General features: G+C 40.5%; 1 protein-coding gene and 1 pseudogene across 3 annotated transcripts; one reads left to right on the forward strand and one right to left on the reverse strand.

Moving 5' to 3' along the window:
- The first annotated feature begins 208 nt into the window (after positions 1-208).
- SAR1A (secretion associated Ras related GTPase 1A) lies at positions 209-20,555 on the forward strand. Of its 3 annotated transcripts, XM_007963182.3 has the most exons (8): positions 258-345; positions 8,009-8,077; positions 8,721-8,794; positions 8,913-9,032; positions 9,582-9,647; positions 12,607-12,710; positions 16,815-16,946; positions 18,190-20,555. In XM_007963182.3, exons 3-8 carry the CDS (start codon positions 8,737-8,739, stop codon positions 18,304-18,306), a joined length of 597 nt encoding a protein of 198 aa, XP_007961373.1. In that variant the 5' UTR covers positions 258-345; positions 8,009-8,077; positions 8,721-8,736; the 3' UTR covers positions 18,307-20,555. The 3 variants fall into 3 exon arrangements, with proteins under 3 accessions (XP_007961370.1, XP_007961372.1, XP_007961373.1); XM_007963179.3 differs by lacking the exon at positions 8,009-8,077 and having other exon boundaries at positions 209-345; XM_007963181.3 differs by lacking the exon at positions 8,009-8,077 and having other exon boundaries at positions 232-282.
- On the reverse strand, positions 6,591-7,969 carry LOC119627894 (calmodulin-like; annotated as a pseudogene).
- Positions 20,556-21,014: the final 459 nt, after the last annotated feature.

A 21,014-nucleotide genomic window follows, 5' to 3' on the forward strand; every position in this document is an offset into this window, starting at 1 on the left:
CTCCAGGACCCAGACCCAGACCCAGACCCAGCGTCCCGGCACTGCCACGTCTCGCGCGGTCAGCTCGGCAGGCGGGAGCGGGCGGGACGAGGCGGGGCCAGACCCCGAGCGCGCTTTGTCAGGCCTTATGCCCGCCCCTCCGCGGCCGGAGTAGCAGGTGGGCCGGCACCGGGGCAGAGAGGCGTAACGCTGCGAGGGGGCGGGGCCGATTACGCGCCCGGAAGTCCCGGGGAGGGATGTGACGTACATCCGGCGAGTAGCTGGCGGTCCCGGGTGCTGCTGGTTAGTGTGCTCTGAGGGAGGGTCGGAGCTAGTCGCCGTTTTGCCGGAGGAGCCCCTCAGGCCGTGAGTCTGAGGGCTGCGTCGGGGAGGGTAGTTGGAGCTCGAGGGGCTGGGACGGAAGGCGGGGAGGTCGGAGCGGAGGCTGGCCCTGGCGGGGTTGGGGGCGGGGAAGTGACACGCAGGCGGTTCTGTGGGGCCGCCGGCTGATTCTGGGCGGGGACGGGCCGAGTCGGCCGGATCTGCTCAGTCCCCTGCTGTCCTCTTTGGCCTGGGGTCCACCTGCATTCCGCTCGGGGGTCTCGCAGCTGCTGGGCCGGATAACAGCTTCTTGTCTGTACCGTGCGCTCCGGTTTACGAAACGGCTCCATGTCCTCTGTCTCAAAAGAGCCTCACAGCCCTCGGTGAGGCGGGTGGGACCTCTTGATTATCCTTGTTTTATAGACTCGGGGACTGAGGCTGGCCAAGGCTCCGCAGTTAGCGAGTGTGAGCCCTCGAACCTGGTCTACAGGCCCCTAGTCCGGGGCTTACACCCAAGTCAACGCTCGGTTGTCGTCCGATGGCCGGGGTCGAACCCTGTATTTTCTCCTTCCACCTTCCCCTTTTCCCCTGTCTGGTCTCTGCATGGAAAAATTTCCTTACGTGCATTTGACATGGATTAGCGTTTTCTTCACGGTTCTAGCCAGTGGGTATCTTTATCTTGATTCCATCTGCTTCTGTTGCGACAGGGGGCTTAGGGAGATTTGCCATGGGGCTGACCTTTGACATTTACCCCGCAGCTAAGCAGAGTTAGCTAAAAGCCAGCCGCCTACTACCCCAAATCTGCCTGGAATGGCGTCTTAAAGTTGCCCTGATTATGTATAACAAGTAATGCGTAAATTTTTAAATTGGCTACTGGTCAGATTGGTGCACTTCCTTTTCTATTAACTTTTGTTTGAATCTTTTAGCTCTGGAATTCGCAAGTTTTCATTTTAGGTACATTAATAGTGTTTTGTTGATAGTTTAGAGACCTACCTTAAATTTTAGATTAACTTCTCGTAAGGTGGTACAATGGACCAAGAATAGAAAATAAATAGAATGCTAGTTATTAAAATACCATTCAAAAGATGTGATGAATTGTAAGGAAGAGAACTTAGGAAGATCATCCTCTGTGTAGTTGGTGGGTTAAAGAAGTTTTAGGTTTTTTTTTTTTTTCCAGCAATTTTGTGATTTGGGTTTGAATTTTATGTACTGTTAACAGGAAGAGCTTAGGCTTTGGTGTTAGAGATGAGGGTTTAAGCCCTGGCACTATTAGTTTTTCAGCTGAGCAGTCTTCAACTACTCAGCAAAACTAGGAGTATCTTCATCTTCATCTTGTTAAATGAGGCCAATGATCCTTGCCTAGAAGGGTTGGTGAGAGGATGAAATGAGATGTACAGGTACTGTACAAATTGTAAAACTACTGATGAGTTGGTACAAATCCTAAGATCTTAAGGAGAGAGGAGCCACCAAGGCCATTTTCAGCTACTGAGAAGGCTGAGGTGGGAGGATCTCTTGGGCCTGGGAGGTTGGGGGTGCAGTGAGCCATGATGGCAACACTGCACTTCAGCCTGGGAGACAGAGTCTTGGTCTGTCTAAAAAAAATAAGCGGGGGGGTGGGGGGGCGTTTTCTTAACTTTGGGTAGTGGTACAACCCAACTCTTTGGATCTATTAAGGGTTTTTATTATTTTTAACTCACCTGAAGAGTTTCTTTAGTCAGCCTTCACTCTGGTCACTTCTTTACAATCCAACACTTCTATATACATTTGTACTACACGGGTTTTCAGTCAGTACTTTACAGACTTGTAAACAATATTTACATCACTTTAGAAATATTTTATTTCTTTTCTTTTTTTTTTTTTTTTTTTTTTTGAGATGGAGTTTTTGGTCTTATTGTCCAGATGGAGTGCAATGTTGTGACCTCGGCTCCCTGCAACCTCAGCCACCTGGGTTCAAGAGATTCTCCTGCCTCAACCTCCTGAGTAGCTGGGATTACAGGCGCCCGCCACCACACCTAGCTAATTTTTGTGTTTTAAGTAGAGACGGGGTTTCACCATGTTGGCCAGGCTGGTGTTGAACTCCTGACCTCAGGTCATCCACTCGCCTCGGCCTCCCAAAGTGCTGGGATTACAGTCATGAGCCAAGTATTTTCAACTAGATGGATTCTGCAAAGGTGAAAAGGAGAAAATGCCACACTTTAAATAGTTTTTCATGGCGATTGAACTACTTTAATTTTCCATTTTTTTTTCCTTTGACACTCCTGCTTTTAAGCCGTCTCCTCCCTTGGAGCATACAAATCAGCAGCAGCTAGGACTTAGCTACTTGGCTGCTTTAATTCTTCCCTCCAAAATGATCTGAGTGGGAATGACCATAATGAGGGGTGTGCTCTAAAGGTGAGCTGTGCTTCTCCAAGCAGTAGGTTGAGGAAAGTATAGGAGGATGTCTGGTTTGAGGGAGTTGCAGAGGAAAGGCACATTGTTCTTTTACTTATTTACAGTAAATGAGAATTTAAGCAGAGGAGCTTTATTAAGTATATTTAAGTTATTGGACTCCTTAAAGTGCGGATTCAATTTCCAGAGAAAACTATTAATGTGATAAATATGGTATTTCTGCTGAAATATATTTGTTACTGAAAAGGCAAAAAAGAAATCACCTCATTTAGGATTTTTTCATAAGAGCTTAGTATGTACTTCCACCCAAACTGCCAAACTTTATTTGGCTCTTTTTGGTAAGAGCCATGAAAAATAAACATTGATTAGACCCTAAAATTTATAGATTAGGCTATGGGCCTGATAAAAACCTAGTAATTGGATGAAAAACATACCATCTCTACTTTTCAATTTACTCTTTTTTTTTTTTTTTTTTTTTTGGGAGATGGAGTCCTGCTCTGTCACCCAGGCTGAAGTGCAGTGATGCAACCTGCTCACTGCAACCTCTGCCTCCCAAGTTCAGGCGATTCTCCTGCCTCAGCCTTCTGCATAGCTGGGATTACAGGCAAGCGCCGCCGCTCCCAGCTGTTCAATTTATTCTTCATCTGGCCTTCTTTGAATGAATGTAAGGGGAATTTTTTATGGGTAATGCTTTTACTGGTTACTATTCATGAAAATTTTGATTGCAGTTGGTCATATCTAGTATAAAGCCCTGTGTTCAGATGCTCCTGCTGATGGAGAGGAGTAAAAGTGTGAACGTTCCATTTTTCTGCACCATATCTGAGATACTAAAGCAAAAATTCATCATGACCAGACAATGCTGAGAAACCTTAAGACCCACCAACACATCTAGATCTTACCCTCTTCATTTCATTCAGAGGTCATCTTGCTTATTACTAATATATGTGAACCTTCTAGTAGCTTTTGATAACTATGAGAAACAATAGAAACACTAGTGTTAATATCAGTACCAGTTAAGTTATTTACTTGCTTGGGAACTTATTGCTGTATCCTGAACAAGTATTCTTTTTTTGTTTGTTTTTTGTTTTTTGAGACAGGGTCTTGCTCTGCCACCCAGGCTGGGGTGCAGTGACACAATCATAACTCATGGCAGCCTCGAATTCCTGGGCTCAAGCAATCCTCTTGCTTCAGCCTCCCAAGTAGCTGGAACTACAAGCATGTGCCACCATGCCTGGCTAATTTTATTTTATTATTATTATTATTTTTTTTTTGTAGAGATACGGGTCTCTCTATGTTACCCAGGCTGGTCTTGAACTCCTGAGGTCAGGGAGGGATCCCCCACCTCAGCCTTGCAAAATGCTGGGATTACAGGTGTGAGCCACCGGGGCTCAGCCTGAATAAGTATTCTTATTTTAAGAAAATCTATTTGTAAAATGAGTTTAGGTGTGATTATTCATATATGAAAAGATTCTCTTCTTATCCCTTAATGGTTCTAAAATAGTGATGTCATTTCTTCTTATAAATTGAGACCCATGTCTGCAAACATGGTTAGATATTGTTTGAGGTTGCATTGGTAAATGGAGCAGGGCAAGTGGTGCCGGCCAGTAGAATTTTGGGTGACTTTTGTTTTTTTTTAGAGCTGTTTACAGGATAGATTAATATGTTTTTTCATTCAAATCAATGTGCTTTTCATTCTTATTTTCTATTTAGTGCATCTAAGTAGCATTTTGATTCACATTATTGATGAGACTGATTTCCTAGAGTTGTTCTTCACTGGAAGACTGCAGTGGTATGTCTAAGGACTGTGAATGAACTGCTGCCTGGAAGAGTTGAGTCACACAGTAAAAGAAAGTTTAGGCATACCTCGGATATATTGTGAGTTTGGTTCCAGACTGCTGAAATAAAACAAGTACAGTAAAGCAAGTAACACGAATATTTTGGTTTCCCAGTGCACATAAAAGTTACATTTACACTATACTGTATGTAGTCTGTTAAGTGTACAGTAGCATTATGTCTTATAAAATACATACCTTATTTAAAAAATACTTTATGACTAAAAAATGCTAACAAGCATCTGATCCTTCTGCGAGTCATAACCTTTTTGCTGGTTGGGGATCTTGCCTCCATGTTACTCCACGTTGATGGCTGTTGACTGATCAGGTTGGTGATTGCTAAAGATTGAGGTGGCTGTGGCAATTTCTTAAAATAAGACAACAGTGAAGTTTGTTGCATGAGTTAATACTCGTTTTCAAGAAAGATTTCTCTGTAGCATGCAATGCTGTTTGATAGCATTTTACCCATAGCAGAATTTATTTCGAAATTGGAACCAGTCCTCTTAAATCCTGCTGCTGCTGAAGTAAGTTTATGTAACCTCAAGTAAGTTTTTGTAATTTTCTAAATCGTTGGTGTCATTTCAGCAGTATTCAGAGCATCTTCACCAGGACTAGATTCCATCTCAAAAAAACTACTTTTTTGCTTATCCATAAAAAGCGTCTCCTCATCCATTAGTTTGATCATGAAATTACAGCAGTTGTCACATCTTCAGGCTCTACTTCTAATTGTAGTTCTCTTGCTGTTTCTACCATATCTAAGGTTACTTCTTCCTCCAAAGTCTCGAACCACTCAAAGTTATCCACGAGGGTTGGAATCACTGTCTTCCAAACTCCTGTTGATATTGATGTTTTGAGCTCTTCCCGTGAATCATAACTGTTCTTACTGGTGCCTAGAATGGTGACTCCTTTCCAGGAGGTTTTCGGTTTACTTTGCCCAGATCCAGCAGAGAAATCAGTCTGTGGCATTGATAGCTTTGTGAAATATATTTCTTAAATGAAAGACTGGCAAGTGGAAAATGCTCCTTGACCCATAGGAAGCAGAATGGATGTTGTTAGTAGACATTAAAACAACATTAACCTCTTTCTGCATCTCCATCAAAGCCCATGGGTGACCAGGTGCGTTGTCAATGAGCCGTAATATCTTGAAATCTTTTTTTCTGAGCAATAGGTCTTCTCAGTGGGCTTAAAATACTTAGTAAACCATGCTGTAAACAGATGTGTGGTAGGCAGAGTAGATTTAGTGTAATTCTTTTTGTAATTGTATTTTTTTAAATTGGAAAACAAATACACAACTTGGAATGGATTTGAGGCAAATTGTGTCATAAGCAGATTTTCTTTAAGTGTCTAAACAGTTTAAAAAGCAAGTAACAGTAAAAGAAAATGTTTCTGGTACAGGACCAGCAGTACAAAAAAATAGTGTACAGGGTACCTGGAAGTACCTGGATAATACACCCGTTCTGCAGTAGTGTAACTTTTAAGTACATATTGTTGGCTGTGCATAGTCCACGCAGAGTTACAACTCCACATTTCAACAACATGCTGACAGTTCCTAAAGAAAACTACTCAAAAAAAAAGGTGGCCGGGCGCGGTGGCTCAAGCCTGTGATCCCAGCACTTTGGGAGGCCAAGACGGGTGGATCACGAGGTCAGGAGATCGAGACCATCCTGGCTAACACGGTGAAACCCCGTCTCTACTAAAAAATACAAAAAACTAGCTGGGCGAGGTGGCGGGCGCCTGTAGTCCCAGCTACTCGGGAGGCTGAGGCAGGAGAATGGCGTGAATCCGGGAGGCGGGGCTTGCAGTGAGCTGAGATCCGGCCACTGCACTCCAGCCTGGGCGACAGAGCGAGATTCTGTCTCAAAAAAAAAAGGCATAACTCAGATGTTCCCTTATTTGACCAACTCCATCTAAGTTTAGATGTGCAGAAGGGCTTAGATATATCCAGAGTAAGCCACAGGTAACATGTTACTTCATCAGTTTTCTAAAATAAAGTTTCAGGGCAATGACAGTAAGGGAAGAACACATGGAGGAATGAAGTCCTGATAGTCCTGATTACTATACATGCATTTTTTTTTGACAGTAGGGAGAAGCCTTTTACAGATAAGTTACAAACAAAAGGCAAATAAACAGTTTTGTACAAGAAATTTGACACATTCTGTACAGGGTCTTCATTTTGCTGTCATCATTTGTACAAACTTATACTTTACTTGACCGTCACTATCAAGATACGCTTCTCTGATCATTTAATCAACTTTTTCATCTGTTAACTTCACTCCAAGTTTGTCATCACATGGTGAAGTTCTACACCACTAATATAGCCTTTGCCATCCTTATCAAACACACTGAATGCTTCTCTAATTTCTTCTTCACTGTCTGTGTCTTTCATTTTTCTTGCGATCATTGTCAGAAATTCAGTGAAGTCAATTGTGCCATTACCATCAGCATCTACTTCATTAATCACGTCCTGTAACTCTGCTTCTGTGGGATTCTGCCTGAGACCTCATTACAGTTCCCAGTTTCTTTGTTGTTGTAGTTCAATCACCATCTTTGTCAAATAGTGAAAAAACTTATTTGAATTCTGCAATCTGCTCTTCAGTCAGTGCTGCAAGTGCTACTGGTTTCCGAGACACAACCACACAACCACTCTGCTCGCTCAGTTGCTCCACTTGGACTGATGTAGTGTCATTCTTCAGGGCCCTAGGATTTTCAGAATGATAAATGAGTATGGGTCCTAGGATTTTCAGAATGGTAAATGAATATTGGCTTCATTAGCACATAAGAGAGTCAGCTTGCCCCCTGAAGCTTTGAAGCCAAGCATTGACGTCTCCCCTCTAGCTATGAAAGTCCTAGATGGCTTTTCCCATAGAAGGCTGTTTTGCCTACATTGAAAATGTGTTGTTTAATGTAGCCACCCACCTTCACCAGTTATCTTGCTGCAGCTTCTACATCAGCACTTGCATTTTTACTTCGTGTTTTTATTTTTATTTTTTTATTTTAATTTTTTTTTTTATCAGCAGTAAGGCTGTTTCATTTGCTTGATGTTCGTGGGTTCGCTGGAGTAGCAGTTTTAATTTTCTTCAAGAACTTTTTCTTTGCATTTACAACTTGAATAACTGTTGAGTGCAAGAGGCCTAGCATCTGGCTTATCTCAGGTTTTGATGTGTCTTCCTCACTAAGCTTAATCATTTCTAACTTTCGATTTCAAGGGAGAGACCTGTTACTTTCACTTGGAGAATAGGGAGGCCTGGGGTGGGGGCAGGGCTGTGGAGGAAGTCATTAAGTTTGCTGTCTTCTATGGTTGTGATTTGTGGCACAACAAAACAGTTACAATAGTAATACGAAAGATCACTGATCATAGATCATGATGACAGATATAAGAATAATGAAAAAGTTTGCAATATTGTGTGAGAATTACCAAAATGTAACACAGAGACATAAAGGGAGCACATGCTGTTAGAAAATAGTACTGATACACTTACTCAACTCAGGACTGCCTCCAACCTTCAATTTGTAAAAACCCAGAAAACCTCAGGATCCACAAAGCATCATCAAATGAGGTATGCCCTTTATATTTTTAACTCCTAGTTCTCTGAGTATCATAGATCAAAAACTTTTAGGAAACCAGTCATTTTTGCACATATAAGGATTCTAGAGACTTTCCTCTAGAGTGCAAAATCTGCAAGTCTCAAGAAAGAAGAATATTAGTTTCTCTTTACTTTGCTTTCTCCCCTCCCCTCCTCTCCCCTCCCTTTTCTTTTCTTTTTCCTGTCCTGTCCCATCCTGTCCTGTCCTGTCTTTTTTCTCAGTCTCCCTCTGTTGCCCAAGCGAGTGCAGTGGCACTGTCATGCCTCACTGCAGCCTCAGACCTCTGAGTTCAAGTAATTCTGTCTCACCCTCCTGAGTAGCTGGGACTATTGGTGTGTGTCACTATGTCCAGCTATTTTTTTAGTTATTTGTGGAGATTGAGTCCGACTTTCTTGCCCAGGCCAGTTTTGAACTCCTGGGCTCAAGTGATCCTCCTGCCTTGGCCTTCCAAAGTGCTGGGATTCCAGGTGTGAGCCACCATGCCTGGCCTGCTTTCTTATGCCTGAAAACATGGGACTGTAAATGTGCATCATGGTTAGTGAACAAGAGTTAACCTCTCCACAATTGTACTGTCATTCAGAAAGCTAATGTTTGCTACTTTCATATTTTATACAGGTAGTAAGCATTAATAATGTCTTTCATCTTTGAGTGGATCTACAATGGCTTCAGCAGTGTGCTCCAGTTCCTAGGTAAAGCCATTTCCTTGAAATACAGGTTTCAAAGTTTGTGCATTTCCTTCAGTAATTTAAATACAAGTAGGCTTTGGTCTGTAGAGAGCAAATGTGTTAACAATTTTTTCTCTTTTAGGACTCTACAAGAAATCTGGAAAACTTGTATTCTTGGGTTTGGACAATGCAGGCAAAACCACTCTTCTTCACATGCTCAAAGATGACAGATTGGGCCAACATGTTCCAACGCTACATCCGAGTAGGTTTGAAAATATCAGGTGACCTTTTGATCTTTGAAGGTCAGTGTTAGGCTTGGAGGATGAATCCCTAGTTGATGGAGTTCTTTTGTTAACTGAAGTCCCAAAAGCCAACTCATATGAAAAAGTTCCCTGTAAGACACATTCATATTATGTACTTTCAGATCTAAACCTCTGGAACTTTGTCATTATCTGTTGTCACTGGTCCTGTAAAGGGACACATCTCCTATACCTACTTCTAAGAAGCAGAAAATAGCTTGGAAAAAAAGAAACCTTTGGCTTTTAGAATAGTTTAAGAACATTTTCACCCGTGTATTCCTTTTCTTTGTTGGAAGTGGGGCGTTGCCTGGGCTGGTCTCAAAAATCCTGGGCTCAGGTTATCCTCCTGCCCTCAGCCTCCTGATAGTTGGAACTATAGGCGGGTGCCACCACACTTAACTTCTTGTATCTTTTTCTTTGTGAGGTGAAAGCATTGGTATTGGCTTGTAGTACTAGTAGTTGGGGCTTGTTGAATTGACAAGTTTATTTCTTCTTTTTAAACAATTTTTCAGCATCAGAAGAGCTAACAATTGCTGGAATGACCTTTACAACTTTTGATCTTGGTGGGCATGAGCAAGGTAAGCGATGACTCAGTGGAAAGCATGTTTGTTGACTTATGATTCTTTTTGTGCCCCCCAGCACCCTTTAAAAGCAGTGTGTCATTTTTCCCTTTTAAATTACACTTTAGAATTAGGATCTTACTACTTTAGTGAAGTTGTTTTATTCATTTTTTTTTAAACTCATATCAAATTTGTCAAAAGTTGCGTTAAATACACAGAAGTCCACTTCAGTATTACCCTATTGAGCTAGGATAAAGTTAGCTATAATGCATAACTATTCATGAACTTTTAAGTATTTGCCTGATAAAGCCAAACTCAACTCAAATCTTGACTGAAAATTTTTACAAAGCAGGACAGCATCTTGCCATTTTAATCTTTACTAGGTTTTTACTTATTAACACAATTTACCTGGTAACTAGAAAATACGTTAAAAGATATAGGTATTGCCTCAACAAGAGTAATTATTTCATCATTTTAACTAGGCTTGCTCTAAGCCAGTGTATTTTCTTCTATACCTTTTGCCCAAATTTGTTAGTCTCCTCCTCCCTACATAATACATATTAATACTTATTTTTTATTAACTGTTTGTGAGCATATCATGCCCCTTTACTCTTATACTTTAGTGCCGTTTTCTAAGAACAAAGATATCTTTTTGTATATAATCATAATAGTTATCAAATCAAGAAAGTTTTATTTTTATCCTGTCTGTATTTCCTTTTTTTTTTTTTGGTCAGTTGTCCTGATAATCTCTTTTATACCATTTTTTCATCTTGACCAGATATACAGTATCATATATTTAGTTATCAAGTCATTTTTGCATCCTTTATTCAATGGAGTGAAAGTATGTAGGAAATTTAACTTAAATATTTGTAAGTAATTTCAGACTTGTCAAAAGTTGCAAAAGTGACTCCATTGCATCCTTTATTCAATGGAGTGAAAAGTGACTATGTGTCATTACTCTGATATAAGTTGATATTTTGTATATTCTATCCATTTGGGATAGTTGGTGGAACATTTCCTTCTACCTTTTTGCTTTCCTCAGAAGTGCTTTTTGCCTACTCAGGCTATGTCTTTGGCTACTAGATTCCTATCAGGTATTTAGAGACATACAGGATGGGCGTCTTTGTCTAATGGGCACTCAGTTCACATTTGACAAGAATGTAGGTATAGGAGTAAAACATTTAAGATGTGAGAATAAACATTCTGGGAAGGTAGGGAAAAGGAACTATTGAGATTCTGTCAGGTTTACTTACTTGTTATTACATTGAGTGGAGAAATCTCGTTCTGAAACATTAGGTTGAGCTAATCCTCCCACCTATTTTTTGTAGAGACTGGGTTTCCGCCATGTTGCCCAGGCTGGTCTTGAACTCCTGAGCTCAAGCAATCCACCTGCCTTGGCCTCCCAAAGTGCTGGGATTATGGGCGTGAGGCATTGTGCCCAGCCTAATACAGTTTTAAAACAATGTATAGTAAAATACAACATTGGTCATTTCTAGTAGTTAAGCCTGATAATTTTATAGTCAGTTATTTCAGTAACATATAATTACATTTTAATTTATTTAATATTTATGCCCTAAAAAATCATGTATATTATGATCATAATCACATAAAATACCAGTAAAGAAAAAAGACTGGAAGAAAATACCAAAATATTGACAAGGGGTGTGTTTTGATGGAGGGATTAGAAATGATTTTGTTTCCTTTTTTATGTAAGGAGCTTGTATTTTTTTTCATTTGGGTAAGAATGGGTATATGGTGTCCTTTCTGCTTTTTCCACAAAAGGATTTGTAACTGCTTACAAATTTAAATTCAGAGCAAGATACGACTGAACCTAGACCATCTGGAGAATGCAGAAGGAACAGACACCAGATGGTTTTATATACCTGAACTGGGAATTGTAGATTGGTGTGATAAATTTAGGTTTCAGGTTTTGTTAAAATAAGAAGGGAAATGTATTGATGTATTTAGTTTTGTTTCTTTGACTGAGGAAAATCTACTAAACAGAAACACTTTTACATAATAACCTAGCCACCATTTTATAGAAGTTACTAAAATACTGTACATCTGGAGGTTCCCTTTTTTTTTTTTTGTATAACTTAAAAATTTTAACTTATAAAAGGAGAGCAAGTTTAATGTAACACAATCGGTATAGAACTACGGAAAGTAAAATGGAAAGTTCCTTCAACCTCTTTTTCCTAACTCGACTCTTTAAAGGTAACCATTAATAACTGATGTAGAGATGCTTCGTTATTCATTCTATTGCAAGGGCTAGAAATGAATGGCTTAGAAATGATAGTAAAATTAAATCACTGCTTCCCAGCCTTTATCGTTTCATGTCACAAGCAAAAAACAAATAATATTTCTAAGGCATGCTGGGTTAAATATGGTAGGCTGAGATAACTGGCCTGGGGCCTTGAACCACTTGTCAGGCCCAGTCTCCCTAAGGGCTGAGCAGAGGAGTGTGTCAAGACACCTACACACAGGTTGGCTAGAAACTAACTGGGACTAAAGTTACATGGACAAGTAATTTGTGTCCTGATGTTTTAACTCAGAGGTTGCAAATTAAACTTGGCTCCAGGGGCAAGGCAAGTCATTTAAGTGAGTAAAATTGGCTGACTGTAAGACAGCAGGGACATTTTGTCAAGCAAAAGTATTCAGACATCATCTGAAGGGGTAGCCACTGCTTAGTTCCTGCTGCTAGTTGTCATGTGGATAAGTAGGCATGGGGTTGCCAGATGTTGCAGTTTTTCAAGAAAGGTGGAAACTCTGATTTTCAAATTTACAAAAATCAAGTTCAACTCGTGGACCATTAGTTTGCATCCTCTGTTCTGAATTAATACTGGCCAGAACTTGGAGAAATCCATAGAGTCTAATCTTACTGAAACCTGACCAAGATTTGTCCATTTTTAGACCATTAGGTTATTCATTTTTACAATGTATATTTTTTACTGATGCAGCTACAAACTTTGTTTTTTAGCACGTCGGGTTTGGAAAAATTATCTCCCAGCAATTAATGGGATTGTCTTTCTGGTGGACTGTGCAGATCATTCTCGCCTCGTGGAATCCAAAGTTGAGCTTAATGTATGTTTATATACTTTGTCCTTTTTTGGCCTCTATTTTTTTTTAAAGAAATATAGCTCAGTAGTGCCAATAATTAGTCATTCCAGTTAACATTTGGCAAAAAGACCTAGTTGCAGGAGGAAAATGTTTTAAATCTAAGACATTGCTTTTCAATGTCCTGAGGAAACTCAGCTCAAACTTGAATAAATTAACTGTTTTTTCTATCATACAGTGACTATATGGCCAAGTTTGCTCAGGAGCCTCCTCATTTATGCCTGTTGTCCCAGCATAATTAATTAATAGTATTCCATTTCACGTGTCATCATGAACAGTAATTTTTTTTTTTTGAGACAGAGTGTCTCTCTGTTGCCCAGCTTGGAGTGCAGTGGCGCAGTCTCAGCTCATTGTAACCTCCACCTCTTGGGTTTGAGGGATTCTCCTGCCTCAGCCTCCCGAGTGGCCTCCTGGGACTACAGGCACGTGCCACCACGCCTGGCTAATTTTTTGTATTTTTAGTAGCGACGGGGTTTCACCGTGTTAGCCAGGATGGTCTTGATCTCCTGACGTCATGATCCACCCTCCTTGGCCTCCCAAAGTGCTGGGATTACAGGCATGAGCCACCACGCCTGGCCCACGAACAGTAATTCTTTATAAGTAGTGTTGGCACAGTGAAAGCCTAAAAGCAATATTAGAGTTCTTTACATTTTTGAATCTGCATTCTCAGCTTGTGCCTACCCACCCTCCCACTGAATGACTTGCCAGACCTTCATGGTCTGTTCTCAGCCTTCAGTTTTGGTTGCATACATCCTTTGATACTATCAAGGACTTACTTCAAGTTTTCTCCTTTGTCCACATTGCATTTTCTCTTGGCTTGATGGTTTCTGTACTATTGGCTTTATTATCCCTACTCCTTTACCCTATATCTTTTCTTTCTCTTTGATTTGTAACTCCTTGGATTCTTGTTCCTGGCAATTTGAACCTGTCTTGAATTTATTTCTAAGTATGTTTCCCACATCTATAGCTCCAGCCTCATGTAGAATTGCCTGCCACGCAATCTTTACCTTGCCTTTTTTTTTTTTTAAATTAAAAAATCCAGTCTTCCTCTGTTGCCCAGGCTGGAGTCCAATGGTGCAATCACAGCTCACTGTAAACTCCAGACTTCTGGGCTCAAGTGATCTTCCTGCCTCACCCTCCCAAGTAGCTAGGACTACAGGCACACACCACCACACCCAGCTCATTTTTTTTTTTTTTTAAAGTGTTTTTGTAGAGACAGGGTCTCATTATGTTGCCCAGGCTGGTCTCAGTCTCCTCGCTTCAGGTGATTCTCTGCCTCGGCCTCATGAGGTGTTGGGATTACAGGCATGAGCCACCATGCATGGTCTCCATTCTCTTTGTTTAAACTCCTCTTTTCACTCTTGATTTTGGAGCTATCTCTCTGGCTGATACTTCTGTCTCTTTGAGAAGCACTAGTTTTCTGGTTAGTCCTTAAATGTTTGTGTTCTCCAGAGTCTCCTTTCTCCTAGGCTGGTCTCATCTACTCTCTTCATTTGGCACCTACATGTCAGTGACTCTCAAATGCATTTCTCTCCTCTAGACCTCTCCTGACTTCCAGTCTCATACCTAATACTGCCCACTCTTGACAGCTTCCACTACTGATTCTGTTTTCCTAGAATGGAACTATTCGTCTTTCCTACCCACCACCTACCTAGACATGCAGTCCAGAAATCTGTGAATTAATATGGATCCCACCATGACCCTGATATGCACCATAATGCCAGAAGGAACTTTCTCAGACTTCATTGCCCTACTTAATATCCTTTGATAGTTCTCTATCATTTTCATGATAAAATCTATACATCTTTTGCATAGCACGTAAGATCATTCATGATCCTCTCTCTGCTGCTTTTTACTGCCTACCTTGAACTATATTCCAAACAAACAACTTAGCCATCCTTGAATATGCACAAGTAGCTACTGCCTGGCTTTTTCACCTGTACCTCTCCTCAACCCCTCACTTTGTCGGCAAATTTTAAAATGTCCTGTAAGGGACCTCAGAGTTCAGATATGACTGCTTCTGGTAAGCCTCCCCTGGTCTCTCGAGACTGTGTTAGACTCCCACCGTACCAATGTATGTTGTCTTGATTTTCTTGTAGTTCTCTCTCATCAGACTGTGAACTAACATGATAGGGACTGTGTCTTATTTCTTTGCGAAACCCCTGCACCTAACAAAGCATGAGACACATTAGGTACTTTGTTATTGCTTAATGAATTAAGGACATTCTTATTCTAATTTTGTGTAACATTTCCTGGAATTCCAGATGTTCAAAGCATGTTCCTCTTTAACTCTGCTTTCCCCCCTACCTTTCTTGTTGGTGACAAGTAGTTTCCCAGGCTTGAAATCGGTGCCAGTTTTGACTCATTTGTCTTTTTTTTTCTTTTTAAATCATCATTTAGACATTGGTCTCTTCAGTTCTTTCTTCAAAATGCCTCCTGCACTATTCATTGAATGCTCTACCTTAAACTAGATCATGATCTCTTACATGAATACCACAGATAGATATTACATGAACACCACAGATAGATACTATTTGTGAATTCATTATACTGAAAAATACGATATTATTCACTAACTTCTGGATTTGTGGTCTTTAGGATCTATTGCAGCTCACTTCTCACACTGGTCCCGTAATGTGAGTCATCTCTTCCCATCCATTTTTTTTGTTGCTGCATGTCTGTCTAAATGCTTGAATCCAGCCATGCAGTACTGTGCGGCTTCCTAAATTATTGTCCACTGCAAAGCCATTGTTTATGTTCTTTCTTCTCCTTTACACCTCTCCAAACCCTGCTCTTCCTTTAGAGCCCTGTTGAGGTTCCAGATCTTTGCTAAGACTTTGCTCAAGCCCAGAACAGCCATTTTATTTCCCTGAACTTGTCTTACTGTTAATATTCAGTTCCCATTCATTGTGACACTTATCAACTATGTTGTGTTCTTACTTGGCTTTGTTACCATAAATGTGGCTGGGCGTGGTGTGGTGGCTCATGCCTGTAATTCCAGCATTTTGGGAGGCTGAGGTTGGCAGATCACTTGAGGGTCAGGAGTTTGAGACCAGCCTGGCCAACATGGTAAAACTCCATCTCTACTAAAAAAACACAAAAATTAGCCAGGTGTGGTAGCACATGCCTGTAGTCCTAGCTACTCAGGAGGCCGAGGTGGGAGAATTGCTTGAACCTGGGAGTCAGAGGTTGCAGTGAGCCGAGATTAAGAAAAAAAAAAACCATAAATGTGAACATAGAGTAAGGATTTTTTTGAGGACAGGAATGTGCTTCCTTTTGTATTCTCAGTGCCTAGTGCCTGAGATAGTCACCCTTCCTATTGTATTCCTCTCAATGCCTGAGACAGTTCTTTGCACACATTGGGACTTGGTGAATACTTGGGGAGTTCCTATAGTCATCTTTGAGGCTCTGTAGCGGGAGCATTCATTCTTGTAGGACTGTGCTGAGGGGCATCCTGAGGATAGTTTGTGGCTGAGCAGATTAGCTCAAAAGTAAATGTTGGGGCAGTTCTGCTGCCTTGTAAATAAATAGCTTAAAGTTTCAACTGTTTTGAGGCACTTAAGAGATTTTTACCTAATGTCATGGGTATTATGTAATGTCAAGGTGAATATTTAATCACTCAGGTATAAAGATGATAAGATTTTCACTTTACATTAATGCCTTAAAAGATGAGTGGAAGTCAGGATTTTCTTTTCTTTTTTTTTTTGTTTTTTTGAGACAGAGTATTGCTCTGTCGCCCAGGCTGGAGTACAGTGGTGCGATCTCGGCTCACTGCAAGCTCCGCCTCTCAGGTTTACGCCATTCTCCTGCCTCTGCTTCCTGAGTAGCTGGCACTACAGGTGCCTGCCACCACGCCTGGCTAATTTTTTGTATTTTTTTAGTAGAGACGGGTTTCACCGTGTGAGCCAGGATGGTCTCAATCTCCTGACCTTGTGGTCTGCCCATCTCGGCCTCCCAAAGTGCTGGGATTACAGGCGTGAGACACCGCGCCCGGCATGAAGTCAGAATTTTCATTATCTGGTGGGCTTTTGTAGATTCCTCACTTAATTCTTTTTCTTTTTCAATCTTTAGGCTCTAATGACTGATGAAACAATATCCAATGTGCCAATCCTTATCTTGGGTAACAAAATTGATAGAACAGATGCAATCAGTGAAGAAAAACTCCGTGAGATATTCGGGCTTTATGGACAGACCACAGGAAAGGTAAGATAAAAATATTTGGGTTACATATAAAGGACATTAACAGGTTTTAAAACATGATGTTTTGCTATCTAGATTACCCTGTTCTTTTAAAGGCTTAAACAGGCTTATGATTTACGGTGGGTATTTTGTAAGCTCACTAGAGGCAGGAGTGTGTTCTTTTAACGTTTTAAATGGGATTCATTCATCGGGTATTTGAGGAAGAAGAAAATGGTAGAAAAGGCACACTTACTCTTTTAAGAGTTTATGATTATCTTTCAAATTTGATTCTGAGAAATTGCTTTTGAAATAGCCCTTTTTAGCCAGAAAAGAATTTTTCTTGGACTGGAGATTGCAGGTTATGAAGAAAAATAATAATTTCAGTCACTTTCCAAGCATTGAAATAAAAAAACTTGATTATCCTCAGTGCTTCTTGCTGAGAGAGGTAGGACTGTTGGCCACATTTTGCAGAGGAAGAAACAGAGAGTGATTTGTTCAGGTCTACACAGCAAGTCAGTGATAAAACCAGAAAAAGAACTTGAGTCTTCCAAATCAATAGTTTTTACTGTCTTCAGTTGGAAGGAGGACTCTTGTTGAAAAGCAGGCTTGAGAGAGAGAAAATCTAGATCAGATACAGTGAAGCAGGAATCTTTCTGTTCTTTTTAGCTTGGGTTTTTGGCATATTTAGTTTTTAAAAATCTTCCTTTTCTGTGATCTGTGATAACTTTCTGACTTTTTTACATGGTTCCTTAGTCTTGCCTCTTCTTGATTACCTGTTTCTTTATAGAAATACTTCCTTTCTTTCATTTAATTTCTCCTCTTTTGCATCAGTATTAAATACACATGAATTCTTCATTTCCTCAGTGCCACCTGTTATGAGTGTTTATTTATGCATGTTTTGCTAATGAGAATGTCCTTATTTCTAAACAGTCCCAGACCCCTTTTCTACATCAGAGAGCATGCTAGTTCCATAAGTCCCAGTGGCTTTTTTCTTGGTTTGCTACCATAACTTTACAGATAAATATTGGGTGTTCAAAGCAAATGCTCTTCAGAGAGAGAGAGGCTGGGAAAAGAACTGTGCTGCTTATTCTATCCTGAAAACACGAAGCTTGGGGAAGTCATCTATATGGCCTTGACTGCATTTCTGTAATTAATACCTACTTAGGTTTGCTTTTAAGGAATGGATAAAATGATTGTAGTGATCGTCCTTTCAATCTTTTCCACCACAGAGATGCTAACAGGCCTTTCTTGGTTTTGCCTCCTTTAGGGGAATGTGACCCTGAAGGAGCTGAATGCTCGCCCCATGGAAGTGTTCATGTGCAGTGTGCTCAAGAGGCAAGGCTACGGCGAGGGTTTTCGCTGGCTCTCCCAGTATATTGACTGATGTTTGGACAGTGAAAATAAAAGAGTTTTACTTCTCTGGACTGATCCTATTCACAGCTTCCTCATGAACTTTTCTAATAGAACAAGGAAAGCTCTCCAACCATGTCTGGCGTTGAGAAGCCAAGAGTCTCTGTCAACTCTCTCATTGCCCAGTGGTGACATGTGCTCTTCTCCACACTGTTGGGAGGTAATGCTGCCCCACGTGCTGGTGCAGGTCAGTATCCCGGGACTTGGAAGCTGGCAGGATTTGCCGGGTAAAGCTGTGTGCCATCATGGGGCACCTGAAAAGAAAAACACGTCTCACCACTGTGGTTGATTTCAAAAGAAACTGATTCTATTTTTTAAAGAAAGTGTTGTTAATGTAATTGGTATCCCTCCTAACTTTTAGAGTTCACAATTTACTTGGTCCAGAGTTTTCTATTCTTTTTTTTTTTTTTTAAACTAATGAATGACATTTAGATACTTCATAAAATTATGAACAGATACACATTGGAGGCCAGAGCTCATTTGGGTGAACTTACTCCTGCTGAGTTAGCAGGTTGGTGAGAGAAGCTCCCCTGAGCTCACCTCTCTCTCTGACTGCCTTGGAGTAGGTGGCATAACCTTGTGCACAGAGAACTAGAAAAGGGGCGGAACCCTGGCCTTGAAGTTTTGGCAGGTTTCCACTGTGGTAAGCTAGGGTCCTTCCTCATCAAGGAATGTGTAGCAGATTGTTCACTGTGGAGGAGTTAATTATAAAATGGGTTATTGTTGTTATTCATACTCATGAAGTTACAGATTTCAGCCAGTCTTTGCTTTTATACTTGTGAAATTTAATTTCTCTCGATAGCACCTTCCTTTTTGATTTTCAGTTATAAAAAGTGACTTTCACCTCATAAAAGCGTTGAGAACATCTCTCATATCACATACTGCAGGTGCATCAGTTACTTTTGCACAGATTCTAGGGGGACGTTTTTCTGAATGGGAAGACAGGACAAAGTTAACAGCTTAAGGGCTCTTAATTCTGTGAGTTGAGGACTTGAAAGTATTGTAGCACTTGTTTGGATCCAGGAAAAATGTACTCAGTGGGCTTTAAGATTTCCATTTTCAGAATTTGGTCTCTCAGGCTGTTTCTGAGCTCTTTTTCTTACATTTTTTCTCCTTTGGTACCTATTTTATTAGTGTTTAAAGTAAAGGTTAACATCTGTAGCTTTTCCAGGTTTTTTTTTTGTATGAAATTGTCTTTCTCCATTGCAGAAATAAGCTGGGGAAACACTAACCCAAAAACTTTCTGTAGAGCTGTCCCTTTGGAGGCAGCATCATTTATTGGCAGTAAAGACTCAGTATAAAAGCACCAGCATCCCTACTAGGGTGATGGGGATTAATTTTATAGCATTCCGTTTTCCTAGTGCCACATGTGAAATTGGATTTTGATGATCTTAACCTATATTCTACCCTTATGCTAAAAGATCAAAAGATAGATCTCCTAGAAACAGATTGGAGATAGGAGATGAAAAGTTGGGAGGATGTCTTTATTCTAATGTGAGGGTAGGGAAATGTGGATAACATTACTGTGGTGAGAGAGGCATCATTCTTTAGTTGGTGTTCTCATTCTTATTCTCCAGTACTGACTGGAGCATACTTTTTCACTGCCAGGTGCTGAATGCAGAGGCTCAGCCAAGTATATATGTGGGAAGTGCATGCATTTCGTTTAATAGCAAGCATAGCTGGATTAAGACAAAATTGTTGGTTTGGAAAGGGGTTAAAGCCTTAAGTGAACAAATCTAGCTAACAGTGAATGAACTAGGTAATTAACGTGCATATTTTTAATTTCCTTTGGTTAAAGATCCCCCATACTTCTCTATTCAGAGACATGAGAAGTATGATTACTTCAGTGTTAGTTTTCTTAAAATTTTTTTTCCCTATTTGTCCTGTGTCTCTTTGTTGCAAGTTAGAAGTCTGTGGGTTCTACATAGGGCAGCTCTTTGTGAAAGTGGGTTATTCCACTGGAGAAAGCGGATGGAAAATCAGAACCAATGTATTTCTTGCCCCACGGAACACTATTCCTATAAGATAGCTGAAAGAAGCTGCTGTGAGGAGCTCAGCTCCAAACACAGGATCAGCACCTTGTACAGGAATTCCCATGAATTATGACTTCTCATTCTGTTTTATCAGAGTGCATATATGTCCTATTTCAGGAAAAGTAAAACAGTCATTTACAAAAGAAAGTCAATCTGTATCCTAAGCATTTTAATAAAAAGTTAAAACAAATCTGCTATTTCTTTTCTTTCTTTCTTTCTTTTTTTTTTTTTTTTTTTTTTTTGCATTGGTTTGTTCTGAGCTCTGAGTTTGAACAATGCCATTTGTTTGGGGAGGGAACCAAAAGTTCCCTACATAGAGGAAGAGACATTTAGGGTGCGTGTGAGATACTTGAATTTTGCCACCAGGAGGGGGAAACAGGGTGGGGTGCTAGAGGTAATAGATTTAGTACTATTTGAGAGATTTGGAACATGTTGTGGACCCAGGGTTGTTGGTCATCTCTGTAACAGGATGGGAATGGCAGATGTTTGAGCAAAATCTCATATTAACATGCCAGCAATGACTAGCTCTAGTTTTAGCTGTGTTTCACTCATTTTACACAGAATTGGCCGGGTGTGGTGGCTCATGCTGTAATCTTAGCACTTTGGGAGGCTGAGGTGGGTGGATTGTCTGAGCTCAGGAGTTTGAGAC

This window comes from Chlorocebus sabaeus, chromosome 9 (genome assembly GCF_047675955.1).
Source record: "Chlorocebus sabaeus isolate Y175 chromosome 9, mChlSab1.0.hap1, whole genome shotgun sequence".
In the NCBI taxonomy this organism is placed as follows: domain Eukaryota; kingdom Metazoa; phylum Chordata; class Mammalia; order Primates; family Cercopithecidae; genus Chlorocebus; species Chlorocebus sabaeus.